This window comes from Apteryx mantelli, chromosome 2 (assembly GCF_036417845.1).
Source record: "Apteryx mantelli isolate bAptMan1 chromosome 2, bAptMan1.hap1, whole genome shotgun sequence".
NCBI lineage: Eukaryota > Metazoa > Chordata > Aves > Apterygiformes > Apterygidae > Apteryx > Apteryx mantelli.
This window is the reverse complement of record NC_089979.1, coordinates 71,637,370-71,660,957: the sequence shown is the minus strand read 5'-3', so window position 1 is coordinate 71,660,957 and position 23,588 is coordinate 71,637,370. Positions and strand designations below refer to the sequence as shown.

Genomic DNA, 23,588 nt, shown 5'->3' with positions numbered 1-23,588 from the left:
CAGGACTGCAAAACAGGGAAGAACGAGTGTTCCTGTTGCCAGTTGTTATTAGACAAAAATTCAGGAGAAGAGAATGGAATCATGAAGTGTTTTAAAAGGCAGTCATTAGCCTTGCTAGCTAGTGACACAAACAAAACTACTATTTTCAAAGTAGAGTCTGAAAATATAGAGAAGGAGCTTTTTGGATAGACATCTATAATCTGACAAGCACTTGGAAAAACCTACCAAAATTTCTCATGTGGAACCTGCACCCCCAGGTCACCTGCTTAAAACTAAAGGCTTAGTAGGGAGACAACTGGGTGCCGGAAGAAGGGGAGGACAAAAAGTATGAGGGACAGGAGCAGAGGGTCTTTAGCCAACACTTCCCTTTTGGATTATCAAGCAAATGTATAACATGAATAGTACAAATATTTTAACAGCTAGTCAGACAGTTTTACATGAAAAAACACAAGAGGCAATCATTTTAAAAACAGAAGGCAGTAGGAATGTTTAAGAGCAGCACTGGCAACAAGTTACTGGATTTCTAATATTTGGAATATTCTGGAAAGCAAAGTTCAAAATATTTACCTATTGTAGTGAGAAATCATCAGCAGTAGGTATAAAATGATCTGGGGATGGTTTAAGAATAGCAGCTCCTCTAATTGCACAAATTTATCACTGTTTTTTATTTTCTTCTTGTTATTAATCAGAAACATCCGAAGTCCTTGCGTGTAAGTGTTGCTAAATTTAAACACTTCCTCTGCTGACTAGGAGACTTGACTTATAAAAACACATTGACACAAGAATTTTTATAGACCACTTCTTTTACTCTGATTGGAACAACACCAAGGCTTAACAAGTGAAAAAAGTAGTATTTGAGCATAAAATGAATGGCTATTTTAATACAGACTCTGGGACTGGAGCAGTTAAAGGTTGCATGAATGAATTTAGTTCTGGCACACTTGATTTTTAGTCTTTAAAGAGTATGAGCAAGAGTCAAAGTAAACAGAAGAATTATGTACACATGCCATAAAAGAAAACCCCCCCAAAACCCAGATGCTCCATTTTGTGGCACTATCCACATCATCAGGCTTCAGCCACTAAATCACACACATTTTTGCTATTCCAGTAGTAGCCACTGATAGCAAGAGAAGACTCATCCTCTGTATGAACAAGGATTAGAGTCCTATGGTCCTTGGGCAGCAGGTCCACCTACCTGCTTGCCTTGAAAGTCTTAGTGTGCCAACCCAACCTTCCTCAACCTAGCTAATCAAGTTCATACTGATTTGCCTCTTGGCTCTTCTTATATCCTGTTCTACTATGTTCAGGCCTAGTCTCTGTCCCCAGGAATCCCCCAGTCCCACCTTTGAGAGGGTTCCTAAACACTAACATCTACAGTTTTACACTAAGCACATCAAGTATTCAGTGAAGCAGGAGCTGGAATTCCCTCTTCTCAGGACAGCACTCCAAGCACCAGGTGGGAGAGTCACTGTCACAGGGCTCACCTGCTAGGTTTTGCATATAGGACTTGCTGCACCAAAGTACTGACCCATCCTCACCGCCCTGTCAAAGAAGTTTTAAGTGGTTATTTCTAGGAGGGAAATCCAGGATGTGAATGAAGGGAGGTTCCAAAGTACCTAGGAGGAGTGGAAAAGCTGAATTTTACCAGACCTCCTTTTTTCTCTCTCATATTGCTGACTGGCTGTCTTAGATAATCCTCTACTGCTTCTGTGGAGCTCTTTCTTCAGGCACTGGACTTTCTCTACTCTTCGTACGGGGCACGTAGGTACCCAGCCAATACATTGCCGAATCCCTTGCTTTGCCTAACAAGTACTGAGCTCTCTCCAGACTGCTTAAGTCCCCACCTTTTCCTCCTTCCTTTTTCTCAGTCCAGTCATTGTTTCCTCCATGTACAAATTACACGCTTTCTCTTCATCTCTGCCTAGACACTGCAACTCAGGGAGCAAAGGCGAGGGGAAGAGGGAGGCACCAATTCACCAATTTCATCAGAAATGTGAAATGGCAAAGCAAGACATTTTTTCTCCCGTTCAGACTTCTGAAAACATCTGAAATATTTTTTTCTAAAAGGTTCTAAAAAATCAGTCATGGGTTGATACCTGATATGGAAGATTCCAGTACAGATGGTTAATTTGGCAAAGGAATAAGCAACTGAAAACAGGCATTTATCCTGGAAAGAGATATACCATTTCTTTCTTTTGTAGGGACCAATTATTGCCTGTCTTGGTTGAAACTCAGTAATGGTCTGGACCAAGCAGTTGGCTCTCTATGAATACAGCGATTAAAAAAAACCCCTTCAATAATATTTCAGCCAAACTCAGAACTCTATCTACCCTCAAGCTCCTCTATTTCAGAAGACAAAGTGCACTTCCTTCTCCAAAATGTAGCCAAAAAATGATACTTCACCAGCATGTGTACAGCAGTGCAGTGAAACAACAGCATACCTAGGAACTGTTTTCAAATTCATATCAAGGCAAGCAGAACAAGATCTAGGTATTAAAATTGATGAAAAGGGCTAGTTGAGGAGACCAGCCAGTTTGCTTTCTTGCTATCTGATTTACTGATTACAAGAAAGCTTGGTGCGGCTTTAAAAGCATTGTGCAGCCTGCTGGAGCCATCCCAGCTGCATCCAGCTAAGGAAACTTGTCCAGGCAGAGAAAATTCACTGTTTCCTCCCAGCTTCTTCTGCCATAAGTCAGACTGCTCCTCATCATATAAAAGAAACAGTTCCATCAAGTGATATAATCTTGCCATTTAGAAGTCTCACTGTACTCCCAAAGATTTTGCTATCAGCTTTATCATACTGCTCATTGCTGCCAGGGACACTCAGCCCCTTAATTACCATAAGGTTTTCATGCTTTCTGTGCAAGATGAAATTTTAGATGAGTTAAAAAAAACACCTTTGACTATAGCATGAATAACATTGTAGCTGAGTTTAATTTCTTTGTATAATTCCCTACATAACTTCATTACCAAGAGCATTTCTATCGTATGGTGGGAGTTTCAGTGTCCATCAAAGAACTGCCATTAGGAGCTTCTGTGGTAAAAGGATCTGTAATCCTGGCACTGAAAAACACTTTGTGCTGGCAAGAACTTTATTTCTGCCCAGGAGCAGAATTACTGTGAGCATTAATTGGGCTCTAGCCCCTGCTGGGGCACACTGGTGTACATCACACGGTATAATCTTTCTTCCTGTTCACTTGGAGATTGAGTCTGTCCACAGATTGAGCCCGTCTGTCACTCCCAGGACAAGCTCTGAACAACCTCCTTATACTGTACCTTATAGAAGTAGAGGTCTTTCAAACCAAACCCCAGATCTAGACAGCTGCTAAGAGAGATCTGGGCTGATCTGACATTTAATGTCCATAACAGCAGACTATTCCATGGTGTGATCTTTCCTACCTGCTTTTGTTGCTCTAGAAAACACATCATGATGATGCCCACAGACAGACCAACTGCAAGTCAAAAACATTAGATGTCTGCATCAGAAAACATGACTTTCAGCTTCATGACCAAGTCCACACCAAGGCACTATCAAACTATAAACTTTTCTACATGGTTGCTATAGGGATATCAAACCACATGGTGGTAACTTACAAATATATAAAGTGTTTGAAATATATACACACTTTTAACCTTCTGCTAGTCAGTGACAATACAGTAACGAAAATGGAGGATGGAGGCCTTGACATGTTCAAATACCACAATGTGAGCATTGCTTTGCCAAGAGGAACCATACATAAGCATAATGTACAGGTTCTTCATCAACCAAACTACAGATTTTCCATCTCATCTTATGCAGCTATCGGATATCAGTAAACAACTTTTCTTATTACCTAGATGGCATTTTGCCCAGTGAGCCTTTAAGTGTATTTTAAAGCAGCTCATCTCTGAACAAACAATCCTTAACACAGAGTTTTTAGTCTAGTAAGTAAAGCTATAGATACAGGACGCTGGTACTCTGAAAAAAAGCAACCTTTCACTCTTAAGCATCAGCCTGTCTCTCTCTTTCTTCCACTCTTCTCCCAGAAGAAAACTCCCATTAATTTCAATGGAAGTTTCAATAGATAAGGTCATGGATTTTGATCCCAATGATATGTTACTTTTGACATTTAAAATAATTGAATCTATTGTTGCAGCAAATTAGAGGCTAATAAAATACTTGTATGAGTATTTATTTTTAATAATTAGTGATGTTCTATACAGGTGGGAAAGCTTGGGTGCGTGACTGTAGGATGCTAATGCGAGGTTTTCTTGAAGCGTCACATTTATCAGCGCACTAGAAGAAAATAAGCCCGTATTAGAAAGTTTCATGCTGGCTCTCATTATGCCATCTCATAGGTTTGTCCTTTGATTTATTATAAAAATTAAAGGAATTTTCTCAGTGAGATTGGAGGTATTAGACTACAGCTCATGGAAATTCTGGTGAAAAAATGCTGTTTTTCTGGGTGCAAAGTCTTTTGTTTGACACATCCTGGGTTCAGCTAATACTGCTAATTTCCAGAGACGGGGCTGGTAGGATGCTGTTGGCTTCCTGTTCCCCTGGGGTGGGAATGATGCAAACCATGGGGTCCCTAGCTCTGGTACAGTCTAGGAGCACATCTCTCCCAGCGGCGCCTGCTGAGTGCTCAGGCCATTTGACATCCTTGTCAATTTTGCTGCAGCTATTAGCAGGGGAGCTGACAAGAATACCAATTTTGCAGAGCAGCTGCAGGATACTGCTGGCTTACTAGAAATGAAAATTAAAAAAAAAAAAAGGTTTTGGATTCAACTCGGATCAAAGCCAGTACTGCAATCAACAAACATTTCCTGCAAACTGGAGACCCTGTTTTTAAATTAGTTCTCCAGACATCGAAGTCCCTCTTACCAGGGGAGGAGAAGATATGCTGGCTTTTCCGGTAAACCTTCCTTCTATTCTGAGAAAAGGAAATATATGTTTTTCCTCTGGTTTTAATCACTGTGTACTTTCAAAACGTTCTGGCAATTGGGGCAAATCTACATAGCAGTTATTGTAATGCCCACAGCAGACTTTGCAGGCATTTTTGACCTAGCTTCCCACTAATCAGCCTAACCACCATAGTTTGCAGCTCAGCCCCAGCTCCTGGAGCTGGATAAACCATACAAATAAACAGTAGGGAGGCTTTTGCAAGCCATGCTAAGTCCTGTACTGCTGTGGTTATGCTACTAGCTGTAACCAACCCAGAATGCTTGAACTAACTTCAAACTAATTGCCACTGAAGTGTCCACATATCCAGAAGTGCCTAAGAGCGGTATGATTTTCACAGAAACCCTGCTACACTGCACTTCGGTTTTGAATGATACAGAATATGAAAGACAAGCCATTTGTTTTGCTGGAACATGTCATTCTGGTGACAATAGCTTCTCAACTGTCAAGTCAACAACTAGGATCATCACTCAGAGTAATATAGCCATCTATCCCAATTCGTTAGCCTTTGCCTGACAAATCAGGGAGCAGCTTATACACCATAGAGTAAAGAGTGCTGTTAGGTATGGACCTTGAAAAGTCTTATTTCTGCATTCAACCACATGCTCATGCAAAAATTTGCACTTAGCTAAATGATGCTTCTTGTGTGATTATGGGCCATTTGCAAGAGTACAGACTTAGGGTATCAGAAGGTAAATGCAAGTCCTCCCTAAAAGCTTCCATTTTGAAATAAGCAGGCCAGAGAGCAACTTGGTTGTATCTCTAGCCTCTGCTGGCACTTAAAGATGCAAGATCCTCAGTGCTTTGTTTCTAGTCCAGCAAGAACAATTAGAAATCAGAAGAAAACTCACGTTTTTTTCACAGTCAATCCGGACTCAGGACTTGCAGAAACACATACACTAATTGTTAGTCATCATGGAGGAACAAAGAAAAGAAGCCTTCTAAATAAATAAGAAAGCCAAAAAAACCAAAACCCAAACCCAAGCCAGGTACAAACTTCCACCAAGAAAATGAGTGCCTGTATCTGGGATTCTGGCTCAGACCAATTTACAATAAAAAACATTATTTTGCAGTTTTTCATGCTCTTTTCTTTTCTTTTCTTTTTTTTAAGTCTTAAGCTAAGAGTGTTAAATAGAGATGGGGCAGGGGAAGGAAAGAGATTTGTTTTTCCTCAGAAAACAAATGAAACATCACTACTGTCCAAAGGAATAGCTAATTTATGGTTACACAAGTTACTTAGCAAGATGTCAACTCCTTTGTCACATATTTTTCTTGGTCCTCTGTTAGCACTTACAGACTTAGAACGTGGCTACATCCTCCACTAGTTCTGTCTTTTTATACTGCCATTTCCTTTACCTCTAATGTGCTAATTATCAATTTAACAGAATTTTTTCTGTGTTACTCCCTCATTCTAATATCAGAACCTGAAAATGTGGCTTTGGCAAGCTGCTTCTTTAGTTTTAGTGCACAGAAAGCTTTTTAAGAAACAGTTGGTAACAAAATTAAAGATCCTTTAGAATCTGAGGCATCCCTGCCAGCCAGGTTACAACAACCTTAAAAGCACGTATAAATTGGGGCTGCATTACTGCTGCTTAGCCTTGTTGAGCAAACAGTTCAAGATATACGAACCAACCCGACTGCGACCACTACCTGCAGAAGTGTGCTTAAATTTTTCACTCTTCTTCTTCCTCCATTTCCATGGCTTAAAAAGCCTTCCAAGAGTGGCAAATTTGCTTCTTCTTCTGATCGGAGGTGTGTGAGTTCCAGGTACCAGAGAATCTGAGCGCATTGCAGCCAGTCTTTCCACTTCCTCAGCTGTAGTTTCCACACACACACAGACAAAAAAAGAAGGGGAATAGATGTTTTAATAAATTATCCAAGAACCACACAGATAGTCAAAATTTTCCATGGCTACAGAAATAAAAGGGAGGGGGGAGAAGTCTTTATTATTTAAATGTTATTGTCTTTCCTTTCCAGTAGAATTCATGCTCTGCTGTAAACCTCAGTGTTAACAATCAGATTGAACATAAATATGGACTATTACACTAGTAAAGTTATGATCTTTAACAAATTGCTCTGCATAGCTCTAGACACCAGCTCTAGCTGGTAACCCATCCACCAGCCATTCTGGTGGAAAGGTATGATACAGATTGGGGAAGAGAAAGCTGCAAAGAAATGATGCAATACTGTTTATGGAAAATACTGCAATTCCTTTTTGCAAGGGAAAGACAAATTTGCATGAACTAATATTTATCAGGAGCAAGGACTAAAGACCGTCTTGTATGATTACCGTGTCTGTTAAAAACTACCTTGGTTACAAAACGGACTGCCTCCTGGTTTACCTGGTGACAAAATGTGACCTGCACATTAACTTTCCAGGAAGTTAAAAATGCAGAAGATTCCTTCCAACCCCCCTCTTCCAGCCTCTCATTCCCCTCCTTCTTTTAATTTAAGGACATCAGGAATTTTAACAGTGTCCACACTTAAGGATGAATTCCCTAGGGAAGTTACAGTTTTCCCCACAGTTAAAAAATTTAGATTGCACAAATCTTTACATTGTAATATACCATGATATTCTCAATATTAAAAAAAGACCCCCCCCCAGCTCCCCAAAACCTGAAGGATTTAAATTACACTTCCTTCCCCAAGTGAGCAAGAGAAATCTGGGGTAGGTACTCGCCAAAATTACATAGAATGGTCTCCCCCTCACATTCACAGGGAACACGCATGCTGATATTTTTGAAAATTAATGTATCTGCGATTAGAGGCACAGACAAACGTAAGCTGGGACTACAAAGAACAAAACCTACAGTGGGAAGATATGGGTAGCACAGGAGAGAGGGGCTCTCCATGCCACAGCTGCGCTACAGCTCTCCTAGTCCTGGGCTGAAGCATGCACTGTCTCTCCCTGAGAAGAGTATCTGCACAATTCAATCAGCATACAGGAGGGTTGTTTTGAGGGAATATCATGTAATTTCCTGGGCTTGTGTTGTAATGCAACACTGCCAGTAAAACTGATTTGAATGGTTTGCACAAACACGGTGTGGCTCATAAAGACGGGGCACAGATCTTCATCACCCCCAGACTGAAGACTGTAGTCCAGTGTTTCCAGTTCACCTGTAGTATATTAAATCTAGACCTGCGTCACAAGCACACGATCGGGAACCCCAATAAGAACATTACAGCTATGGAGGGATGAAAATATCTACTCCACACTGTCAGAATCATCAGAAATTTTAGTTGGCAAATTCTTTTGTGTTTCAATGGAAACTTTTCAGAGGCTTTAAGTGTGCTGAATTTAATTTAGTTTTCATGAAATAGCCAGAGACACATCTCCTGCACAAAGGCAATTCCATTACCAGAACTCCAAACTAGAAAGTTATTTGAGCTCATGTTTTTGCAAGAAAGTTGTTTTTTTATTATTGCTTTTTTAAAAAAACCATGGGCAACACAATCCTTTTTCCTCTAAAATATCACTGCCAGATACAGCTGTCTAAAACTTTCCAAAGAAAAGAGCTGGCCAGCAACAGAGAGCCATCACAAACTATTTCATAGGGAAGGGTTAAAAGCAACAATTCTTCGGGATAGTGGGGAGACTGACAGACATTTCTGAGAACATTTTATTTGCACGAAGAGCAGAGAAAGAAAAGGTGGTCTGGTCAAAGCATTTCATTCTGTTGCAACTGTTCACATGGTGTCCAACGGCCTTTCTTCCTCACAGCACCCAGTACAAGACAGCATCCTAGACAGGGGCTGCGACATGCTGCAGCAAAACTGGAAATTGCCTGAACAAACTGTGCGGGTAAAAAGCAGAGGAAATCAGAAGTTTCCTTACACCTTCTTTTTTCACTGGAATGTGCTGGGCTTTGAAAACCAAATGGGGTATAGACCACGTGACTCTACATGCAAGGAGACCATACCTTTCCCCCTCCTCCCTTTTTAAGGTGCCTCTAGTTAAAGCACCTAAGATCACACTGTATTCCACCACTGTGATTTTTCAGAGATGCTGTTAAACGAGGCAGTAGGCTCATCTTTCTTTTCTCTGCTTCCTTACTGGGGGCATATGAGCTGCCCACCAAACAAACTGGGAATGACATGCTACTGCTGCCGAATTAGGTTTTCTGATACATAAACCCTCAACTGAAATATCACGAAACCCCTCTGGCCTGCTCACCCACTCTCCTGTGCTCCTCCCTGAACCACCAGTGCTGCTACCGAAGTCTCTTACAGTCACCAGACCTCAGAGCTGCAATGACTGCTCTTTGAAAGCTGGTCCTAATTGGTACTGCTAAGGCCAGTCCCAAATGAACTGAAATTCTTTAAAATTTCCCTCCCTTCATAAGGCACAACTGCCTTATTACGCACCAGCCGTGCTCTCCCTGCCCTGGGAAGGTTTACTCACTCACAGCAAGCTAGTATGGATTCACGGTCAGGCAAAACTAACACTGGAGTCAAAAGCAATTTACCCAAAGGGTAGGTTCATTAAGAGCCAAACACAGTGTCAAAACCATTTCCATATTTTGACTATTCCTCCTTGAATTTCAGTATCTTGTCTCACACAGAGCTCTCCTGCATTCCAGGAGTCCTGCTGTGCTCTCCATCAGCCATGAAGAGATGATGTGGCTCTTCTTCATCCTCTCCAAAATGCACACAGCTCTGAACTAATGCAAATAACAGCTCTTTTTTCCTCTCGCTCCTGTTTTTTAGAAGGACGATCTCATTTTTCATGAAAAATGCTTTCAAACGCACTGCTAATTCAAAGCATAATAATCACTGGCTAGGAATGAACTACATTAACATAAAGCCACAACAGTCTTAATAAAGCAAGAATAAAAACAGACTGCGACGCAAGAAGTAAAAGCCGTATTTCTGCACTCTTGTTTTCTGTTGCATCTTTTGCTTGAGTTGGCCAGGTTCCCTCTGCCTTTTTGGCTCCTAATGATTATTGACTAGGTGTGGGCTATGACATCCACTGCTGACAGCAGGCTCTGTGGGCTGGTTTCACACCCTTGCTGTTCCCAAAAAAGGTGGTACTTGCAAGAACACAAACCAACCCAGACCTGCACATTTACTGCTTTCAAAGAGAAAAGCAGTCCCAGCTGGATCAGTTTGCTGAACTGGGAAAAGCAAATGGTCACATGCATTAGTGCCTGCCGTCACACTGTTGAGGTCTCATCTTTAGACTGGTGTCACAAATCCAAGATGATGTTTATGGGTCACCATCACTGTTGACTCTCTCTGCTTTTGGGAACTTGTTCTGATTTTATTCCAGGATCTGAGAGATCTTGCAGAGGAAATGGAGAGACACTGCACGGTTCCAAAAAGACCTGCACTCATGGCAAGAGGGAGATGCACTTCCCTCTCACTTCTTTTATCTGTCCGAACTGTCATCCCAGAATAGCATTGGCAAAACTAAACATAACAGCTTTTCACAGGCTGTTTGGTTATGAGACAGCTCCCAAGATTTTACTGTAAACATCAAAGTTCATATAGACTGAACCTTGAAGTTCATATAGACTGAAGGGCTTAAGCAAGACTCATGTTTTTCATTTAAAAAATCACTGCAAATCATAAATCATATTTTGCATTCAAGTGATTTAAAAGAATTTTTGCAAAAGTTACAACATACTACAAAGACTTTAAAAACTAAAAAGTCTAAAAGCTAATTTCTTCTCTTCCCCTAATTTTTTTTTTTTTTTGCTTTGGCCTGGGATTTTGAAGGTACGCCTGGGTTTTGGGGTTTTTTGGTCAAAGTAGTTTTGAGTTTTGTGGGTCATAACATACTACATAGACACGAGGACTGGAAGAGCAGTGTGAAAAGCCATTCTTCAGAACAGCCAATGTAACAGTCCAGGGCAAAACAGGACTGGCCATCTTGGATATGTTCTGTAATTTTTTATGACTTTCCCACATTTTTCAGTATGATGTTGACTTTCAGAAGGTCCAGTAAGAGCCAACACTGGAGTCACCTACTTTTTGGATTTGAGAAGCATAGTAGGCTTAGTAGATCAAAGTTGCTTCCAGAGACAATATAATGTTTTAGGTTTTGCTGGGGAACAACGACCAGTTTTGTCCCTTGTCTGTATGGGCATCACAGCAGCTATTAATGTTGCTGACATATAATATCGCTCAGGTTCTATTTTAGAAAAATCACTGTTATTGCATTCAGGAAAGCACACAGCCATTTCATAGCTGAAGGCTGAAACTCACCCATCCACAATCTCTAATCTGATATTACCTTCTTCACTGGTAATACCACTAGGTTTTATCTTGTATCATTTTGGAACTCTCATTGTTCATACTCAGATATATGATTATTTTAACAGTTTATTTCACAAAGTTTGATTTTAAGCTTTCCTGGGAAACATCAAAGGCTAAATTGTGCTTTCTGCTACATTTGTGCAAATCTGTAGCAACAGGCTGGAAATGATTTTGGCCCTGAAGATCCAATCGACTAAACATACCATTTTATTTAATGATAATGCCTTTATATAAATGAGAAAATTAACAATGTAATGCTCCTTATTCCCATTCCACATCCAACCAGTCTTCATTTTTCAAATTAGCTTCTAATGATCTCCTGTTGCAAGGTTTCCTTTGAACTCTACACCATGAATATCCCTGACGTTAGACTGCACACAGATCTTATTCTAAAAGCTCTGCTCAGCACAAGAAGTAGAAGGGCCATGTGTCTTTTTGACACGACAGTAAACCTGAACAGCTACTCTAATTGCTGAGCACTTATGTCTTCTCTTTACCTGAACTGGAACACTTTCAATTAAAAAAACCCCTTGTTTTCCTTTCAGGAAAATGCTTCATTTTCCGCTCTTCCATTATCATCTGTAGCATTATTTCCCTTTAATTTCCCTTTGCACCCGGAATTAATTTTCATCAGCCCTCCCTCTACTGCCTGAATCACCCATTTAAACTTTCCCTAACTTCTTAAGGTCTGTTTTCCAACAAAAGACAAGGCATGAAATGCAGCAGTCTAAATGCTGCACTGCCAAACAGGGACGATTACCTCTTTGGTTGACAACAGTTCCCACTGAATGGATGCATTTGCCATTGCAGCAATGGCACTGAATGGGTTGGCATGGTCAGTTTATGAGCCCTGAAGAGACTGCCAGTATCTCTTCTTTGTATTCTAAGCAGCACTCACACGTTCCAAATCTCTGATGATTACTACTGCTCCCCAGGTGTGTTTCGCTTTACATCGTATCTGTAAACTGAATCTCATATCATTTACATTTGCCCATTTTGGTACAGATATTAGATCACGCTTTGGTGCTGCATTCTGCTGTGTTCTCACTTTCACAGCATACGTGTTTCTCTTGCTGGAAGAGAAGTGCAAAGAATAGCTTTAGAGGTCTAATCCCTTTAGGACCCTGCTTTTGACTTCCCCCACATTTTGACGTAAAAGGTTAATTATTCATGCTGACTGCAATCTGAAAGCCATATTTTAACCTCTGAAAACTGTACTGTATTGCATGCATCCCTATGTCTTTATTGATACGAAATTTCTCAAAATGCTAAGTATTTTCTGTATTTTAACATAGTCCATAAGATTATTACTTGCAACAAAAGAGCCTTATCAGGTTATGTCATTAATAGCTACATAATCTCTTCCTACAAACCTTGTAATTATAGAAAATAAGGATTATTAGGTTTGACTAACATCAGCTGTTTTGTCTGTCCCTTATTGCTCTCATTACTCACTGTGTTTTCCATCTCTTAACTGTTTATTGCATATAGATTCGAGACTAAATCCAGTAAACAGTGCTACAGCTCCTAAGTTTTGGGTGCCTGGACATGGGGATAGAATCCAGAAATCTGCTTCAGGCATCAATATATGGAGACTCAGCTGCTCCAAAATGGGATCCAGAACAGCCGCTAGGGGTGGAGTGCAACCAAAAGGCAGTCAGGAGAAAAACAGCGAGGGCAGAGGCAAATCAGAGATCTTACTTTTCTTGGGGCTATGGGAAGGCAATTACACACATAACAGGAATCCTTGCTTTGGGCAGGAACTCCACCTTGAAAGGAAGGGAATTCTTTCCTTTCCTAAAGAGCCCTCAGGGAGGAGGAGCACCGCTGGTGCTTTCAAGAAAGCAGAGGAAGTGGGATGCAAGGCAGGGACTTTTCTGTTGCAGCCTCACAGCTAGAGCACTTGTTTAGGAGAAAGGAGAATCACAGGGTCACTTTTATTCTCTGCTTGAGAAAGTTCAAGTCTACATCTCCCAATTGCCTTGGGAACTGTGTTATTGTAAAGAAGGATTCAAAATCTACCATCTGAAAGAAAACACGAGTGGAAACATGGTCTGAAGAGTTAGGGCACGTGTCTGTGAGCACAAAGGCCCTTCTTCCAAGGCTATTTCTGGGCTTTACCCTGGATTAAATAACTCATATGTCCTTCTCCTCCTTCACTCATGGATTAAAAAAACACTTCTGGTCACAGCTCTGACTTATTGAGAGCATGATCCTGTCTGTTTGCACACAAAGGAGAATAAGGGGGGGAAAGTTGCTTCCTCTCACTGTCACTTGCTTTTACTTCTGGTATTGGATATCTGTGTCATGAGAGGAGAGAGGAGGTGAGGCGCTATGAGCTAGATCCTCTCCCCAGAAAGCAGAGGGAATGGATGGGTAGATGGAGCCCAACTAGCAGAGCTGGCTGGTCACACAGCGAGAGGGAGCTATGCTGCAGCCTGTGAAGAACTGGCATAAATAACTCATGTTCTAGGGTGAACGGCAGGCTCCAAGCAGAATTTCCTATCTAGGGTATAGCCTCTAAGGTATCCTCATACTGTAATCACAGCTCCCCTACTAAAAACTCTATTACAGAACAAATCTGGCCCTTTCTAAGTAACCATGACAGAAATAGGTTCTTGGAAAGCCCCCAGACCATCACGTGTAACCTGCAGTGGAACAGCCTTGAAGCACAAACATGTCAGGAGCTGGATGAACCTGCATGCAGCCCATTCAACTTCTGAGACTGAAAACAAACCCTCAAGAAGATATCATTGACCTGCCTACTGACATTTAGCTATGGCCCCTTGCACACAGCGTTAGAAAAATAAACCTCTTTAAACCTCCTTAAAATGTATTCTGCAGAGTCTACTAGAATAAGATTAAATCTCACAACTCCAGAAAATTCAGAGGAGAAAGTTGAACGTGAGTCATACCCACAGGGCTATTTGTAATTGAAGGCTCTTATATTATGTGCAATAAAAGAAATGCTACAAGGCAAAACAGCTTGAGTGGTGTTTGTGGCTGTCACTTTACAAGCGGGCAGCTCCCACCAACACCACCAATAATCAGCCCAACATATGTAGGCAGAACTAAACACCGTGGCTCAGGGCTCCCAGCTGTATCTGTACATATTTGTGTTGTTAAGAGACAGAGGCAATCCTAACTGTCTTTGAGTCATTCCCTGACTGATCAAAATCTGGATTTAAGCCTCATCATAGCACAAGTTCTTTGTGAAACCCAAGGCTATGGAAGACTGAGAAACCTATCTTCCTCAAGGCAAGTCTTCAAATGTTGGGCATTCAATAAGAAAAATCAAACACATTCAATAAGAAAAATAGAACTGAAGCCCATGTATCTTCAGCTCCTAAATTTCTTCTGATGAAGAGTTAGCTCATTACATTTTTTCCTAAGTTTTGTTTCAGTGAAGGACTTGCTACTTTAAAGTGTCTTCTTGAGGGGGCTGGTCTTGATTACATTGTCATGGCTGGACTTGTCTCTTATACTTGCCTGAATTGGAAATTCTACACAGTTACAAAATATAAAAGTGATCCAAGAACAGAATCCAGTCTACAGGCTTGTTGATCAAAAACATTTTGCTAGGCTTCTGCTACCTGCTGATAATTTTCCTAACCGCCATTTGGACGGATGCAGACACACTTGCTCACACTGAATAGCACCTTGTTCTACAGGCCCCTTAATGGGAATCAGTGGGAAGTTCTCCCTGAGTAAAGTGTTCAGCCCTTGAGAAAATGGACAACTAACTCTAAATGCTGTCTGTTTATTTTGAGAAGCCCTGGAAATAAATATTTAAATGCATATAATTTCTTAGGGACTTTTAATCAACTGAGCAATTTCTGATCTTTATCTTCTGAAGTTCTCATAAGTAAAAATAGCCAATAATTTTATTTTATTTTACTAAAAATGTGAGCTTTAGAAGACACATCTTTAGACTATTCAGAAACCTGAGAGGGGTATGCCCTCTTATTAAAAGTAATCCTGTTCAGGAAATGGCATTACAAACATTAAACACAGCAGACCTTCTAAACACAATGATATCATTTTATCACTATCATTATACATATTAAAAAAATTAAGTTTTAAATTACTATCATGGCCAGGAGAAAAGCAACAAAGTAACTAGCTGAAGAGCTAAGAAATTCAAACCATTCCCTTGTAATCTCTACATTGCTTTTCTTGGGAAAAATAAAATTCTATTTCTGTTCTTTAAAGAATTTGATAGGAAGTTGGCCAAGACGAAAACAGTAATTATACCAAATGGTACATTTATAATGAGCCTGAATATGAGTTAAAAAAATCACTAACAACCTAGCAAAAAATGTTTCACTGGACTCTGAAAAGAGACAGTCTGTTCAGGCATTAAAAGGAAGGACCATGTATTTGTGCTTTGAATACCTAAATGTAGATATATATGGTCTGTTCTAATTGTCACTACAGCTAGGAGGGAATTCTTTTGTTGATTCAAATGAAGGTTAGTTTAGACCCTTAACTGTGGTGGAATTTCAGTTTAGGCCCTTATGCTAGAGGCTTAAATTACAGAACTGAATACTCAGAGGGAGGAAAAATGCCCACAGCTCCTTTAAAATCATTAATAAAGCATGGCAGACTGTTGGCTAAAATACCCAAAGTATTTCTGTGTGGTTTTCACAGTTGTGATTTCACTTTTTTCACCCACTCTTTTTAGCATTAAGTTCGGGGATGCCTCATGGTTGCTGAACTCTGCAGGCTATTGTTCTTGCTCATTAGATAGAGGAAAACCTCTGGTTTTAGTTCATTTTAGCTACTCTGAACAGTACAGAACCATCTGCCTTTAACATATGATGGAAGCAATCAGGTAATCAAATTGCTATATCTACCTAAGAAACATCACAGTCAAAGAAAGAATCTATGCTCATAGCTTTAACTTCATGAATAATTACAAGTCCAGCAACCAGAAATAGCTCAGAAAACGAGAAAGTGATTAGATCAGAGCTAAGGGGAAAAAATACTACAGGGAGCCAAGAAAACAGTATCATTGAAAAAGCTACTGAAACAGTTCCATCACTTTCATGCATGGAAATAATGTTAGCAGAGAGTTAACAGATTAAAACCTGACGATACCAAGGTGAATGGCAAAGGTCATAAAGAGTAGGATTACCTTCCCAAGCCATCTGGTGACTGGACTACAGTTTTGGGAATTAGGGATATATTTTGTCCTCAGGTCTATCAAAACAGCTTTGTAAATGAAGACAAAATATGGCCTTCTGCTTTTTGCATGAGATGAGCCCATTAATGAGATAAGCACGAGGGGGTGAGGAAGATGAATATGTTATGCATGGTTCCTCAGGCTGGTAGGGTGCTGAAACATGTCTCCTTCTGACTGTTGTCAGAGGACTCTGCTGGCCAAAGCTGTAAAAGGGACCCTTCCGGGAAGCTAAAATTCACCTACAGAAAAACAAATTGGCAGAGAAGACATTACAGTGTGGTCTTAACGAGTGCTTTCCTTTGTGTTTCTGGGAACGGCCCCTTCCTGCAGTGTTTGCGAGAGCGAGCAATGGCGTGCTGTGCACCGTGAATACGAGCGGGGCGCGCCAGCAGTGTGACAGGGTGTCCCTATACAGAGGCACTTGTCTGTGAAATTTGACAGTCCAGTTCATTTTGCAACATTGCGAGGGTAACGCTAATAGAGGCTTCCAGGAGATTTCATTTCAATACAGAAATAGGATAAAGCCCCAACAAAAAACAGACATTCCTTAAAATAAAACAAAGCTATCCTTTTTCACCTCTTCACGGCTGGCACTGGACAAAGTCTAAGCAACTAACTGATGAAATCTGACTTCCCTAAACCATAAAATTTCTTGTCACAAAGTTATCAAGTTTATCTGCTACCAGGTAGATTAAAACAAACAAACAAACAAACAAAAAACAAGCCTCTCTGAGTGTTTTTGGCAATATAGATTGCCTGTCTCCACATAACCAACGGGGAACACTGTTCTCAATTTTAAGTACTGAATTCTTTTGGACAAAATATCTGCACAGCATTCTCGGAGTATCACAGATTCTTTTCTGTCAAGTCATAGTGAAAGCTCAAACTTACACATACACTCTTCCAACTAAACCACAGTCTTTGCCACACAATCATGATTTTCAAAAATCTCTTTACACGTTTGTTTTGAATTTGCAAGTCAGAGATTGGCCTGAACCATGATGTCTGGACAAGGATCTCCAACTTCACAAAGTCTGTGACGGTGCTCAGAATGATCAGCTTCCCCAGCATTTTCCACAAGGGAGGAAACAAGTTAAAACAAAGCTGATGAGTTCCCAGGTACTGAGAGCACAAACATATACGAATGGAGATGGGTACACAATAACAACAATGATAATGCAAAAATCGGAAATGAATGGTCATAGCAAGTAAAGAACAGCACCTTCATTTCTCCACTAAACACAGGGAATAGCTCAGAGCAGCTGACTTCTAAAATTAGCATCCATCCACAATACGGGCCTGCATTTTTCATTGTATTTATCACACACGGACCCATTGCCCAAAGAAGATTGAGGGAAAGAAAAACAAAAGAAAAAATAAAAATATCTAGAAAAAGTGCCTTTTTGAGTCCATATGCAATGTCAGAATAGGTATTAGCAAATTGACACAAAGTTTTATCGCTTACTGAATTTGCTATTCTGCCAACTTATTTTCTTTAAAGCTTATGGGTTTGAATGCACAGCAAAAGCACCTGGTGTTCACAGAGAAAATGGCATTTGACTCAGATGATCGGAAATGCATAGAAAGCCAGTCCCACGTTAGTATCCCTGAATACTTTCCTAAAATCAAAGAATGTAGACAAAAATGCTGTCCTTATTTTAACGAGGCATACAAAAAAGAGAAAAGCAAGTACTTCTTTGAGTTCTAGCTTGTTTATACATACCACTTAGGGAGGGACTTTGAGGGAAGAGAAACTACATAACTGAACCTCATAAGTCCCCCCTCTACTCTCCCATTTTGATATCCAGCCTGCTTCTCTCCAGCGGCTACTAAAGGAGTCAAAGACTGCCAACCATAGAGTAGACAGTCAAAATTTGCCCTTCTCAGTTCAGATGCCAGGGGAGATAGCAAATCCCATCTCAGGTGCCACAGCAGACTGCTGGAAGACAACCCCTCACCCTTATGGCTATAAACCAGTGACAATTGCTTTGGAGCTGTAAATATTAATGAAAGCTTTAGTCATCTCACTCTTCTATTTCTCAAGAGGCTAAGATTCAGATTCAAACATCCTAAATTCCACTCAAGTCTCTGCACCTGTTTTTTTTCCTTTTGGCTAAACCACAAATTTCAAAGATGCTTATCCAATAAACCTGGTGTGCAAGTATAAGAACGCCTTGTTTTGCTAGTGCATATGAAGAGGAGAGGGAGGGGGTCTTTCTATAAACTTCTGGTTCAAATAGCTTCAACCATCCATCCATCCACACACCCGTGCATTTGCACTGCTGACTGTTTAGGCTGAGCATTGTAATTTTTAGTAGTACTCACATTTTAAGCAGATAGGAAAGTCAAATGAGAAAAATAAGGAGCTCTAAAGCTCAACAGCAGTATGACACACATCCCCTTTACATCAGTTCAATTTCAGCTGATGCATAAGAAACAACATTTGTGCTGATTTTTTTTTATTTACTTTAACAAAAGCAAAGCAGGTTGACCAAGTCTCCATGTTGAAAATCGCACTGGTGCTGTGCTCATGCCAGACCAGACAGTATCTAAAAATTAGAAATGTCAAAGCAGCTGTGCTCAAAGTTTGTGTAAAGAGACAATGGCAAGGAACCAGTGGCATAACCCTTATGACATGGACTGCTGACATTAGGGATATGGTCCATATTGTTGGGAATATATGGACCACAAATACTTCAGAGAAGCTTTCTAATACATGGACTGTGGATGCAATAGACTACCAAGCCTGGCTCATCTCCTAAGGATGCAGTTAATTACTATGTGCTATGCTAATTATTTATTTTAACACCTCCAAAGCACTCAAGTCTGCTTAGCAACATTTCAATCTGTTGATTCTTGAATCTGTATTAAAAAGATAGCTAACATTCAAGAGTATGGGATCTGTGTTGCAGCTGTACATTCTTCAGCCCATTGCTGAAGGTAAAGAATATTGTTTTCAACGATTTTCCAACAAAACCTAGGCACGTCTTTCTTGAAATGACCCGATTTTCTCAGTTTTACTGTCATTACTTACACTTCTGCACTTCCAGACCAGGAAAGGATTTAAAATACCATTGCTCTGATTTTTCAAGCAGATAATAAACTTCTCTCAGGAGGTAAAGTGAAACAGAAATAATTTTCAGCTACCAGAATCTCCCAAGATAAATTAAATAACTGGATCTGTTTTAATTTTATTCCCTATACTCATACTGCACAAAGCCATTAGACTAATGACCTGAAAAATGTCAGACAAGATGACAGAGGGCAAGATCCTTCTCTTAAGTGGCGACAGGGGAGGGCAGCTCCTGAATGGCAGCACTAAATCTGTCATCCTAGTCTTGGGCTGGACATCTCAGAGCGGGGGGAAGGAAAGAGAATATTTGATGTGCACTTTACCTCTGTTCCAAAATGTCCCACCTAACAGATATGCTGGGCTTTGCACAAAGGGATGTATATGTTAAATTGCAATCCTTGGGCTATGGAGAGCCGGTAAGTAGCTTAGATCGGACACCCCTCCTAGTTATTGACAAAGAAACGAGTAAGATAGTAACCCCAATTATGCAAAACAGGGTCTTGGAGCCTCTGTGTCTCTCATCCTTGGTCAGTGCCCTGACGAGGCTATAAAACATAGGTACACACAGGTACTCCTCCCACCCCTTTCTCTTTGGACATTTTTTTAAACAGTTTTATTTTTCTGAAAAAAACACCACCACCCAAACCTAGGAAATATTTGGCTTTTATTCCTTTGTGGGATTAAAGCATATTTTGAAACCTTAAAAGATTTAGAATCTATGCAGAGAAAATTTCCAAAGACTGTCAGTCAGGTATGGTCAGCTCCTATTATTAATAGTTTTGTGTTTTTTCCCCACTTTGGGTCAGGAACTTTTCATCACAGAGAAACAGTGCTTGTCCATCTGCCCATGCAATCATGATTTCTCTCTCAATGGTGTATCTTCACGATGGCTGATGCGCATTGCGCTTTTTGAGTATCTTTTAGAAAGGGTGACAGGCATAAATAAGCTAGAATGGTATGTCTAGTGGTCCCAAGGAAGTCACAGTAGGTGGTTTCAAAATTACCACTTTCATCTTTGATTTAAATTATACCGTGTGTTCATTGTTTCTCAGAGCAACAGTATAATTCATCTTTCAAAAATCTTGGCCTCTTCCAATGGCAGAGGCTCTGCTGGATCTGCCTTCTCTTGAGGATGGAGCCAAAATCAGAAAGAGATGACAGCGACAAGATCAGGCATTACCTTATTCTTCTCTGCCTGATCCTTCTTCCTGAGGCAAGGAGACCAAAAGCAACAGAACAGGGGAGATCCATGCCACTTCAGAAGAGCCAAAAAACAGTAAGAGGACAATTTCCCAGAACAAAGGGGTGGCAAAGTCATCTTTTTTTTTTTCTCCAGAAGTGTGCTAACCAAATCACAAAGGAAAGATAGGGCCTCCCAGTATGTCCCAACTTCATCTCTTTGCAATTTTGTTGCATACATCACAGTACCCTTCAGTTTCTGAGAAAGTGATAGCTACATCCAGCCAGGGCTGTCCTAACCGCTGTACACTCTGGTATTGCCCTTCAGGTGTCCCAGTGCTCTGATGCTGGGTTTTGGCTAATATGTTTGGAAAGTTACGTGAGACCTGGCATCAAAGATTTAACAGACTACAAACTCATCCAGTTATTCTTAGGCATCCTGGCAGACTGTTAGCAAGGTGGTACCACATACATATATACTGTGCTCCTGAAATTACGGTTTGTCTAATTGGTGGTTGAATAAGGTGACAACAATATGAAACCAAGTTTTATTCTGTCTGACTACTAAGAAAATCTTAGGAAATACAAAGGAATAGCTACACATTTACTACAAGCCACTAAAATGGATCAAGAAACAAATTCTTAAAATCCAAAAATTAATATAGAATGTCTACCTCTTTTGCTGAGGAAAGAGCAATGAATGATACTGTTATATATACAACAGTATATTTAGAAGGATAGTCTTTGCTTGTCTGTCAAGGAGCCCATAAAATGAACTCTGATGCTTCTAATGATATTAACTGTTTCTAAACACAGGCAGAAGGTATCATAATGGCACAGACAAACTGATGCAAGTAGTACTGGTTACACATTAAAAGAAAGAAACAAAAAGAAGAAAGAAAGAGAAGTCACATGCCAGAATGCTGAATTGGATCATCTCTTCTGATCTCTTCCCTACATACCCAGTCTTTCTTTGGTGCTTGGCTCAGACTGGAAGTGATGTTATTGTTGAATAACATTCCAATAATTGATTTAAAGTGAACTACTTCCATGTATCACATTTTTTCATTAAAGAATTTCAAGTTTTAAGAAACAGACCAACTATACAAAACATCCTCTGAGGGGAACTTCTTAGCAAGTAAGGGAAGTACTCAGAAAAGACAAAACACAGAAAAGGAAACTAACTGTACACCTTGGCAGGGATCAGAACATGGAAGTAAGACGGTAGGACATAGGGATGGTGCAAAAAGATATGGAAAGCAAAGCTTGTTCAGCCTGGTCTGTCAGGCTGACTTGATGGTCTGTCTCAAAGGTGTCAATATCAGATGGTTTGAGAGAAGGTGAAGTAAGGGACATGGGCAATTAGAGAATAACATGCTCCAAGGAAAGTATCTTCTCAAACTCCATCAGTGAATGATAAGGTATTGCTCTGAAGCATGAAAACTGATGATACAGCCTTTATAAACATATCTATATCTTATGATGGACACTGAAGACAAGCAAACGTCTATCTCTTCATAAATCTTACTACATTCTTTTCCCTTGGTCATGTCTGGTGAAAATGAATGGCACTGGAAATACTTACTTTATGAAAAAACAGTGTTTTCTTTCATCACATGCTCACATGCACACTTTTGCTTTTTCTTTCAGTGCTCTGGTAATATGGTGAGAAGAGAACATGCTCTGCCATTATCTATTCCATTATCTGCACCTTGGCCCTTTTTTACTCACTGTCTCCCTTTACTTATGGAAAACTTGTGGCCTTTCATAATTTAGCAGTTAGATATGTCAGAAATACAAGACAGAACTAACTTGACACAGAATAACCAAAACTAGGCACACTGGTCAAGATGATGATAAATAGTTAAAGAATAGCATTATTATTAAACACAGGAAATGTGTTCTGTTGCTTTCATCACACATGGTGGCATTTTGTGTGCTTTTTTAAACTCTCCACACAGCACTGATTTTTCATTCAGTGTTCAGGGTTGCCCTGATCTTTGTATTAAGTGGCTTACATATCACAATACTTTAAACTTTGTTCTCAGAATAGAGAGCAGGATAGTAAGATGCTATCAAAAGATGACATCCGAGTTACAGCTTTGAAAAGAGAGACGTCAATGGGAAGAGATTAGACTGAGACAAGCTAGCCAACTGCTCTCTAAAGACACTAAGAATTGGAGCGTTCTCTCTATCAGTGTCTTTGTGTCAACACTGTGTAATAAAAATGAGATGGGGTCTGAGCTAGTGTGAGCAATTCCATCATTTTTTGTCATTTCCTAAAACTCAAATCAGTGACAAATATACCAAATTCCCAGAAAAGTTTGCTAACATTTCTTCTGTAGGGGCACAGGAATTTTCACTGGAAAACACGGGGCTTAGACCCATGCTTGTGTAAGCTTGACCAAGCCTCAGTTACACTTTTTTCTTTTTTTCCCCATGCTATCAAATTTACCCAAATGAAGATCCCACTTGTAACCCACATTTTTCCTACAGTTTCAGTCAAATAATGTAAATTCTACTGCCAGTTTGGCCAAGGTATCTTCCAGGGATCTTCAAAACAGGCCCACAGCTCTGCAGGGAGATAGTCTGTCCAGCCTTGCCAGTGAATTTCCCATCATCAGCCACAGCATTGAATTGCCTGGAATTGTACACAGCTGACTTATTTTGGGGCTAGAAGTTTTGCTACAGGCAATTAACCAGGATATGAAATATTCATTACAGAGATGCACATGAGCAATTAATGGCTTGCCCCAGGCTTGGTGGTGTTTCTTTAGCTTTATTTTGGGACGGAAAGGTGGAAAACGTAATCCCTCCTCTCTTCCCCCACCCCTTTTCTTTTCTTTGCCTGCAAACCAACCAACTGAAATAATTTCCATTTCTAATGTTTAAGGAAAGCTTCACATATCACTGGCCAGCCCTTTGCAGTTGCTACTCTTAAACACTTA

At 40.2% G+C, this 23,588-nt stretch overlaps 1 protein-coding gene across 1 annotated transcript in view; it reads right to left on the bottom strand.

Annotated features, from left to right (window-relative positions):
* Positions 1-23,588, bottom strand: part of PHACTR1 (phosphatase and actin regulator 1) — a 322,202-nt gene that overhangs the window by 120,382 nt on the left and 178,232 nt on the right. The window contains exon 4 of the mRNA XM_067292380.1: positions 6,593-6,757. Within this exon, the coding sequence (XP_067148481.1) occupies positions 6,593-6,757 (165 nt within the window). The remainder of the gene's footprint in view (positions 1-6,592; positions 6,758-23,588) is intronic.